The sequence below is a fragment of the Planococcus citri genome, chromosome 3 (genome assembly GCF_950023065.1).
Source record: "Planococcus citri chromosome 3, ihPlaCitr1.1, whole genome shotgun sequence".
Lineage (NCBI taxonomy): Eukaryota > Metazoa > Arthropoda > Insecta > Hemiptera > Pseudococcidae > Planococcus > Planococcus citri.
The window spans coordinates 58,996,643-59,006,128 of NC_088679.1; the positions used below are offsets into that span (position 1 = coordinate 58,996,643).

Below are 9,486 nucleotides of genomic sequence, written 5' to 3' on the forward strand. Positions count from 1 at the left end.
AACGTGATTTAATGAACACGTAGCTAGGTATACCCAGACTTGCGTTATCTACCTATGCTTATATTTATTCAATTGTAATCAAAAAGATGTTTCTCTCGAAAATGACTCACGACAAAATTTACGCTTTGATACATTGTGGTTGTACGCCATTGGTAGATCTAGAAATCTAAAGAACTTATAAAAATGCAAATGTCAAGGCATAGGTGTTCATAAGTTCAGTACTAATCTCTCGAGCGTACGGCGGCTGTTTCGCGATAAGAATTTTTTTTATCACAGTTTTTTCTGAAAAGTTGAAGGTTTTTCAATTTTTTATTGGAAATTTGAATTCGATTTATCATTGATTATCTACCTACCTATCAAAATTTTGAATTTAATACCCATAGAAATTGAAATAAGTATCAACGTAAAATGATGAAGAACATTGCCATGGTATTTTTTCTCGTGATGACGAGTAAGTCTTAAGTTTTTGGGAATGACATTTTATATTATTGTGTGTTGACTGAAAGAACATTTAATTTAAAATAGAAATTTTTCAATTCATCAATTTAAAAAAAAAAAAAAAGCTGGGTAGGTGCCTAATTCTTTCTAATCGAATGTAGTTAATAATCCGGTTTAACATATTTCTTACAGTTTTTGGCCTACCCGGTGCATTTGCTCCAGGTGGTGAAACCAGCGAAGAAGGGGAAACAGAAAAAAGTATTTGTAGTATAAAAATTGCTAATTCGGTTACAACGACTGATCATCGCGACTTATTGGAACTTTTGGTACCTAATAGAAATTTAAATTAAATTTCAGAATCATTTGATGTGGAGAAAGGACAAACCGTTTTAATGACATTGCTAGACTATATTAATGGCCTTGGAGCGTTAGCTGGAGACCCGAGTTACGATTCGCTTGTAGAAGGTAGGTAATTGAAATATTTAAGTACAGATTAGATCCCTGGTCGAGATGAATGAATCAGCCCCTAGCTCGAATTTTGCAAATATTTCGTCAAGAAGATGGCCCATTTTTAAACACTTACGACTAGTTCCTCCAACTTGACCAGAGATATCTTTCTTTTATTTTTTCACTATCCGTAGTCTTATTCGCTTTTATCTGTTTATAGAAATCAATGGATCCAAAGATGAAAACAGTGAGTACCTAATTTTTTTAAAACACTTTACGTATCAAGCTGTATGTGCCAGATGGGTACTAAATACTTCCCTATCTGCAATTTTTCGATTTTTTTACTTCCTTATTTTTTTATGACTTACACAGGCTTAATAGAAGCTGGTAAAAAAATAATCTCCAATGACAATACTGAAGAAAATCTTGTAAGCAAGGGAAAAGAGAATGACAATACCGCTGAAACAATGAAACGTAAGAATTTCAAATAACTACGTATAAGCACATTCATTTTTGTCAGCGCGTGTGCACTTTCTATGTTTTCAAATAATTTCGCTTTAAATTCACAATCAAAACCAACTGGCAGAATAAAAACTATTAGCAATTGGCATAAGTAATCTTCAGTTTTTCAGTCCTAGCTTCCCATCCCTAAAAGTTTACTTAGGTACCTACTCAATGATGCATTTAAAATTTTGATACGCTTTTTTCTACTTTTTTCAGAAACATTTAAAAAATATATGGACGATTTTTGGGAATGTAAGCATCTCACAAAGTGTTAAAGGCTTAAGTAGATACCTACCTAATTATTAATTGAAAATCAAATTATAATACCTACGCTGTAATTTATTTTTTCAGTATTGGACGAGGCTGGCCTTGATGGTAAGTTTAGAATTAATCTTTTCTACCAAAAAAGAAAAACTGACTTTAGGTGATTTTCATGGGAACCTCGCCTGCACTCTTAGAACAATTTTGACTAAATTTTTTTTCATTCTAACAAGTACATACTGCAAGTGCTACATGCGGTGATTTTTTGAATGAACAGTCACAGATTTCGTAAAAATAGTGTTGACCGAATATTTGTTAGGTACCTAGTTGTTACTGGGTCATTCAAATTCACTCAACTTAGGTCTCTCTATCCGAACATGAAAGTCTATGAGCTCAGCTGAGGTTCCCCTGTGAAAGTATAAAATACCCAAGTCCTAAGGATGTAGGTCTACGTATACATATTTAGGTAGTAAGTACCTACTTACATATTTTCGAATGATTCTTTATTTTAGGTGACAACGTACCTTTATCAAGTAAGATTTTATTTCCATCGTCTACGTTCGATTAGAAAACATTAACCACAGAGTTACTGTAAAATGAGAAGAAATGATTTTTCATTCATTTTTTTTTTTCAGCTAAGTTGCGTAGGACAATAAATAAAATTGAAAATAACTACACGGATGCTACAAGATGGTACTGATCTGAAGATGGATTTTGCAGAGATGCACACAAAGCTGTGTAGATTGAATTATTTTATACTAAATAGATAAATACATAATTAACCTATAAGTAAGAAAAAACAAACTCTGAATATTATTTTAATCTATACCACGTAGAATTTTCCCCTGAGATGAACCTGTTTTATTAGCTTTTATTAAGAATTATTACCTATCTTTATGCATTCATTCGTAATTTCTTATTGTGTACGTGGGTAAGTGGGTAGGTACTCTGTCTATCTTTTTTACGATAAATTTTTATGTTTACTTTAAAATATTTTTGAGAATCCTCGAATCGCCTTCTAAGTACTTATTCCAGGACGCTCGAGAACTGTAAATTTTTGCTGAAGACTTCTGATCAGAACGGGGGACAGAGGAGAGAGTGCTCGATTTTCCAGAAGTGGAAAAAATTTTGAGTGATTTCATCCATAAATAGATCATTTTGGGGCTTTTTTGTAATTTTGGATTTCCCAATTGTTGCAAAATTTCAACTGGTATTACACGTATGTAGGTAATCAGGTTTAAGTAAAGACATTTTATGAAATTCCAAAATGTACTTAAGCCCTTATGAAATAAGGTCGGTGCATATTGGTGGCATGCTTGACTGTTTTTTTTTCAACTATGGTACCGCTGGAGAAATATGTACATATGTTATCACGAACCAGCGTGAGACCACTTTTGAAAATCGCTCTAATGGGCCTTCAATATGCATCGACTACGCTTACAATAGGTTTTGAAGTTCGTTTTGATAGATTTTATACGACATTTTTTGGATGACTGGAATTTCTAAGATGTGGCTGTAGATTCCAGAACAGATGTGAATGTTCTCCAGTTGATCTATGAGATTGAAAATATATAAGGTGTTAAATACTAAACTCTTTGTTTTCCAACTTGATTGGCGGCGCAATAATTTTGTGAAAATTAACACGAGACTTTAGAACTACTCAAAACGGACTGAGAATCTACTTCTGGTCGATTTGGGTGGTAGATAAATAGGTTAGATAATAGATACCTACCATATGTACCAAATTTCAAATGTCTGCATCAATTAATGTAAAATTTTGATTGTTTTGCTTTTTTGTTCCAAATTTGTAATAAAATTCGTGAAAAATCGAAAAATGAATAATTTTAGTCCCAAAAATTTTGGTTTATGAGAGTATAAAGTGAAATAGCTAAATGTGGCCACTCACCTTAAGGTGGTCGTTTTGGTTTCAATTGGAAAAATCAATTGCCTATTAGGCATGTTGGAGAGTTTGATCATTCAAAAACGGAAAATATTTGGGAAAAAATGATTTTCTGCCATTTGAAATTTTTTGTAATTTTTTCAAAACCAAAAATTGGTTTTCATGAATAGGTAGGTGCCTAAACATGGTACTCTTCTGATCACTGATAACTAACTACATAAATGGTACATTATAAGTAGGTACGAGTAGGTATATTGAAAGTATAGTCCTCGAAGCGTTGGAAAATAGAAGCGTTTCATAAATTAAAATTAGCTTTACAAAATATCCACAAAAATTTGCCTTTTGGGCCATTTTTTTGAAAAATGTTTGCTTAAGAAAGGAATAATTTTGCTTTTATATTTTGATAAATTATCGTACCTATAAAATGAAATATTTTTTGAAAATCATTTTAAATTTCCACTTTCTTGGGCCAAAAAATTTTTAATCAACGAGGAAATTCTAGCTACGATTTGCGAGTACAGATACGGGCCTGGCTCAAAGAAACGACGACGATGCTCGAAAATATTTTTTGGTAAAACCATTATGTAGCTTAAAAATTTGTAATGTACCTACGTAGTACGTACGTAGGGAAGTGAATTGAAGAAATAAAAAAACTATACTTATACATAGGTGGCAAACATTACCTATACACGTGTGACTGCGTTTATTGATGTACGTAATATGTATTTGCTCGCATTATTTCGTTTTGTGATTCAGTGACGCAAATCGGCATGATATTATTTTATTGAAATTTGCACGAAGCGATAAGTCTGATCGCAATGCGCCTTAAAAGTTCAAACGACGACGAAAAGCAGAACAATTATTCTTGGTCTAGTTTTCGGATACCTATTCAATGGTTTTGGTTTTGATTTTCTCACTTATTTCAAACATCTTCCCTTCCCTTCCCTTCCCTTCCCTTCCCTTCCCTTCCCTTCCCTTCCCACAAAATTTCTTGATGTCTTCAGACGTAATTAGAAAAGCTTTAGTCAAGTTCAGGAGTTCTTAAAATATTAGGGGCCTTCTCCAAAGTACGTATTTCAAATACATTCATGTATCTAGGTACCTACCTACTTTTACTCGGGACTGGACCAATACCCCCTCGAGGGGTGATAAGTCATGATGATGATGATTTTTCAAAAACAGGTTGGGGACTGGGGAGGGGCCAAAGTAAAATATCAGTTTTTTCTTCGAAAATTCCCTTTCATTGTGGGCCTAAATATCCACTCCAGGGACAGTGGGACACCTATGGAGCAGCTCCGGAGCTAAACATTTATTTGAGTAACTTTTCAACTCAAAATGAAGGTCTCTCCAGGATCTGGTAAAAATCTGTCAAGTTTTTTTTTCGTAATCTACCCCAATGGGCATGAGTCTTCAAAATAGAGGTATTTTCAACTGCTGCAGCTGCTTAACCTGCTTTGGAGAAACCTGCTCGTCCATGGTCAAATTATGACTTCTACTTGAGAGCCAAGCTGTATCTGGTCATGGAGTTTTCCGATCCCGACATCGCTCAGACAGCCCTCTGTGTGAATGTGGTGTGAAAGAAACATCTTCTCACATTTTCCTTTAGTGTCCAAAATGGGTTTGTAATAGAGACCTCTAGCACCAATGGACCTTCAAAACGCTGAACATCGCAACTACATAGGTACCTTAAAAGTACAGTAATTTTTCTCTGGAATGTCAAACAGCTTCGACAAACTACAATCCGTCATCTACCTCAATGTCGATTATGAGTATTGAGTAGTGTGTTCTCATGTCTCTTGTAAATTTTTTGTGAATAATTTATAAACCTCAAGGTTGAAATTACTCTAAAATCCAATACCATCTTTAGGGTTCTGCTGAGTAGTTGAATATTTTCAAACCGTTTTTACAAAAATCTAATTCCAAGCTGCAGTCACGATTCAATGTACAATATTGTACAAACGTTGTACCTACGTAGGTATCTATGTACTTATTTATTCAAGTGTAGGTAAGTAATCGAAAAAATTTTCGCTCTACGAAAATGACTCGTAAAAAAATTCACGGGTTTTAAGCACGTAGTCTTTGTATGCCACAGGTGGGTATGCTAAAATCCAAATGATTATAAAAATTAAAAAATCAAAGCCACCGGTGTTTCTCGATTGTAAAGTTGTTCTGCGCAAGAAGTTTTTTTTTTCGTTTTGGAAATTTTGATTCAGTTTACGACCTTGTCAACGAAATTTTCAAGCTCTATTCTGTATAGAACTTGAAATCGGTACCTATCTACCTAAAATGAGGATAAGCATTGTCGTAGTATTTTTCATCATGATGACGAGTAAGTTTGCAGTTTTTGAAAGTAACATTCTTCGATTGAGCTTTTAAATACCTATAATTTTAAATAAGAAATCCTTTTTCGATCGATATACTCACAAATAAAAAGAAAAGAGAAAGCACCTATACCCAACTCTTTATTATAGCAATCAAGTAGGGTACATATTGTACATAATCGATCCGATTTTTATAATTGCAGTTTTTGACCTACCCGGTGCATTTGCTCCAGAGGGTGAATCGGGTGAAGATGGGGAAGTACAAAATGGTATAAAAATTGCTAATACAGTTACAACGACTAATCGTCGAGCTACTCGTTTGAAATTTTTGTAATAAGTACATACCTATGTATTCTAATAAAATTTTAGGTACATTCGATCTAGAAAAAGGAAAAAATGTGTTAATCACATTGCTGGACTATATTAATAATCTTGGAGCTTTAACAGCTGGCCTAAGTTACGATTCTATTAAATCTGGTAAGTAGGTACCTATATGTATATGTTAAAATAGAAGAGGATACCTACCTACATAGCTTGAACTAATAAATATCTATTTGAAAAGAATAGTTAACAATCAAGATAGATGGATCGGGCCCTGGCTCGGATTTTGAAAATATTTCTACTGGCTTACCTATCTTTATTCAACTGAAAAGATTTGCACGACCGCAAAATTTTCAACATTTTTAGTCAACTTGGTGGCAAACGTGAGTTTTTTGTGTAAAAATGACGATTTTTTCTGCCTTTCAACATTGAAATTTTTTCTCTATGCAAAGAGATACCTCGAGAATATTTTCAAAATCTGAGTCTATTACCGATTTACCCACCTTGCCTGGAGATTATTTACCCTTTATTTTTGAATTATTGCGATTTTACCTACGTAATCTTTTTTTAAATGTTCAGGAATCAACAATGCCTCAGATCTCGACAGTGAGTGGAATCAGCAATATGTTATGTCAATTTTATCAAATAGTTGAAATGCAATTAAATAGGTATTCGTCTGTCGTTTATTCTTATTTCCTTATGTATTTTTCAGGTTTAAAAACAGCTGGTAAAAACATACTGTACCATATCACTACTGCGAAGAATCTTGTACGCAAGGGAAAAGCGAATCTGGATGTCGCAACAGCAATGAAAAGTAAGAATCCATATTATGCTATACATAATTTAACTGCTTCATGGATGTTTTTCTTAATTTATCTACGATATTTGTTCAAGTAAGTATTTATTAGGGTTGTTCAGGAAAATTGATAGGTCCTTACTTTCGCTCAAATGCAAACGTACCGTTGGTTTTGAGTTGAAACTCATCTAAAAAAAAAAAAAACGCAATAGAGGAATGACCCGAGCTACTTTGCGGTACCCCCATGAGCTATTGTGAGAAGTACCTAGGTACCTAATGAAGCCACTAGAAAATTGTTGAAAGTTGGCAAGTTCACAAAATCTGACTGAATCAAGTTGAAAAGCTAAAATTTATTGTATACCCTAATCCTACCATTAAATTTTGGGCCAGAAAATAACCTCAGAACAGTGCTTGGAAATTGGATGATGAACTTGAATCATCAAAAAACGGTACTTTTCTCAAATTAGAAATTTCAATTTTATTTCTTTATTTCAGAAACATTCAAAGCGTACATTGATGGTTTTTGGGCATGTAAGTATATCTCAGAAAGTATTTATTATCTACTTACCATATTGGCTTGAAAATCAATTGTAATGTTGAGCTGTATTTTTTCAGTATTAGATAATGCTGGACTTGATGGTAAGTTGAAATTCAAATTTTTCATCAAAAGGAGAAGAACTGGCATATGTACAGTAACTTGAGGAAACCTCGCTTGCACCCTACTTAACGTTTAACGTTACTCGATTTTTCATCCGAAATTTTTATATAGTTAAAGAATAGGTAGGTATTTGAATAATTTTGAAAAATATATCATGAAAAGTTTCTGTTTATTACATACCTAAATATTTGTGACTGGTAAGGAATGTGGATTGTACTTGGATAATTTTAAAAAATACTTAAATACTTACCTACATAATTTGATTAGTCAAAAATTACATATTTAATACTTAACCTAACTTCTGTCTCTCCATTTGATAATGGGTATTTATGAGCCCAGGTGAGGTTTCCCTATACCTATATAACTATAACTAGGTACATGAGAAATCTTAGGGGTGCAATGAAACTATCATTTCATAAGTACCTATACTTGATATTTCAAAATGATTCTTTGTTTTAGGTAGCGATATCCCTTTAGGAAGTAAGATATTTACTTGTTTTATTTTGATAATCTTCATTCAATGAGAAAACAATAGGTAACTAAGTTTGCAGTAAAATGAGAAAGTATAATATTTTATCATTATTTTTTTGAATTTTGTTTTTCAGCAGAATTGCGTGAGATAATACTAGAATTGGACGAAACGTGGTTGGGTGAAGGAGCTTACGGCACTGACGGCATCTATACTCCTAATGATTGGTGGATATCCCGATGATTTTGCAGAGATAAGCGGTACGATGGTGTAGAATGAATAAATTCACACCTTCTGTGAGTAAACTCTAAATTGACCTATTTTAAAACATCATATAAGTACACATATTTATAAAATAATAAAAAAGTATTGAATATCTTAAGCTGGTCCCTAAATACAAATTGTAGATCTTATGTTTTGGCGAATTTGTTTTGTTATTAAATAAGAACTAGTTTTATTCATCAACTTTTTTGAATATTACTCGTTAGAAAATACATAAGTAAAGTGTACGTTACTTACCTGTTGATGCTTAATGCCAATGAAAGGCACCTTATTAGTTACCTATTACATTAGTCTCGAGTACCCTACCTCAACAGCTATATTTATAAGTAGGTAGTGTGATGGCTTGCATACCTATAGCCAAATAATTAACACTTCGTTTTTGGTCACTTTATCAATAAAAATATAAACTTGAGTTAACCTTTAAAAAGTACAATGGGGAAGATTAGTTTATATCTCAACTGATTTAGTGATCAAGTCAGGGGTGCGGTGAAGGCATATTCTTGAGGAGCGATTCCTCGTTGACGATTTTGGGGGGGCCATTTTTTTTTTTTTAGTTATATTGTTTTGCTAAAAAAATGTGTTTAGTTCTCAGAACTTTTACTCAGAATCATTGGGTATAATTATTACTTGTAACAAAAATGTAAGGCTCGCCCTAATCAAAATGAGGCCTCCATAATCCATTTCATGCCCATCTGAATGAAACCCCCTCCACCATTTTATGAATTATATCGCTTTGAATTTTTAAAAAACTTCAACTTCAGAACTTGGAACTTTTCCTTAAAATTATTGGGTTTATTTGGTATGTATTTGCGTTAGAAGTGTAAAGGCTCCATCGATCAGAATAAGACCCCCAATGAAAATAAACTCTCCACCCCTCAATTTTTTTACATACCTACCATATTGGCAACCAGTAATATGTCAGTTATCCCCAGTGGCGTAGCCAAGGAAAAGACGAAGTGGGCCATTGCCCCCCTTGTGAGCGAAAATTTAAAATAAAACATGCAAAAATGGACGTTTTTCTCATTTTTTGAGCCCATTTTTCGAAAAATTTTCACTCTCGCTTCGCTCGAGTAGTTATATCATTTTCAT

The 9,486-nt window shown here is 33.3% G+C and overlaps 2 protein-coding genes across 3 annotated transcripts; both read left to right on the top strand.

Moving 5' to 3' along the window:
• The first annotated feature begins 220 nt into the window (after positions 1-220).
• LOC135841464 (uncharacterized) lies at positions 221-2,641 on the top strand. 2 transcript variants are annotated; one of them, XM_065358429.1, is made up of 9 exons: positions 221-451; positions 631-696; positions 796-903; positions 1,106-1,132; positions 1,258-1,359; positions 1,606-1,641; positions 1,741-1,764; positions 2,163-2,183; positions 2,286-2,641. In XM_065358429.1, the coding sequence occupies exons 1-9, from the start codon at positions 409-411 to the stop codon at positions 2,348-2,350; spliced, it is 492 nt and encodes a 163-aa protein (XP_065214501.1). In that variant the 5' UTR covers positions 221-408; the 3' UTR covers positions 2,351-2,641. The 2 variants fall into 2 exon arrangements, with proteins under 2 accessions (XP_065214501.1, XP_065214502.1); XM_065358430.1 differs by lacking the exon at positions 2,163-2,183.
• A 2,976-nt stretch (positions 2,642-5,617) lies between these two features.
• On the top strand, positions 5,618-8,612 carry LOC135840958 (uncharacterized). Its single transcript, XM_065357718.1, has 9 exons — positions 5,618-5,879; positions 6,075-6,140; positions 6,241-6,348; positions 6,772-6,798; positions 6,905-7,006; positions 7,484-7,519; positions 7,604-7,627; positions 8,106-8,126; positions 8,252-8,612. The coding sequence occupies exons 1-9, from the start codon at positions 5,837-5,839 to the stop codon at positions 8,356-8,358; spliced, it is 534 nt and encodes a 177-aa protein (XP_065213790.1). The 5' UTR covers positions 5,618-5,836; the 3' UTR covers positions 8,359-8,612.
• The last annotated feature ends 874 nt before the right edge of the window (positions 8,613-9,486 follow it).

Bases quoted from the DNA above. Each gene is read 5' to 3' on its own strand.
- LOC135840958 (XM_065357718.1), top strand. From the start codon at position 5,837: ATGAGGATAAGCATTGTCGTAGTATTTTTCATCATGATGACGA. The intron at 5,880-6,074 runs GTAAGTTTGCAG...TTATAATTGCAG, and splicing joins ATTTTTCATCATGATGACGA to TTTTTGACCTACCCGGTGCA. The intron at 8,127-8,251 runs GTAAGATATTTA...TTTGTTTTTCAG, and splicing joins TAGCGATATCCCTTTAGGAA to CAGAATTGCGTGAGATAATA.
- LOC135841464 (XM_065358429.1), top strand. From the start codon at position 409: ATGATGAAGAACATTGCCATGGTATTTTTTCTCGTGATGACGA. The intron at 452-630 runs GTAAGTCTTAAG...TATTTCTTACAG, and splicing joins ATTTTTTCTCGTGATGACGA to TTTTTGGCCTACCCGGTGCA. The intron at 1,642-1,740 runs GTAAGCATCTCA...TTATTTTTTCAG, and splicing joins TATGGACGATTTTTGGGAAT to TATTGGACGAGGCTGGCCTT.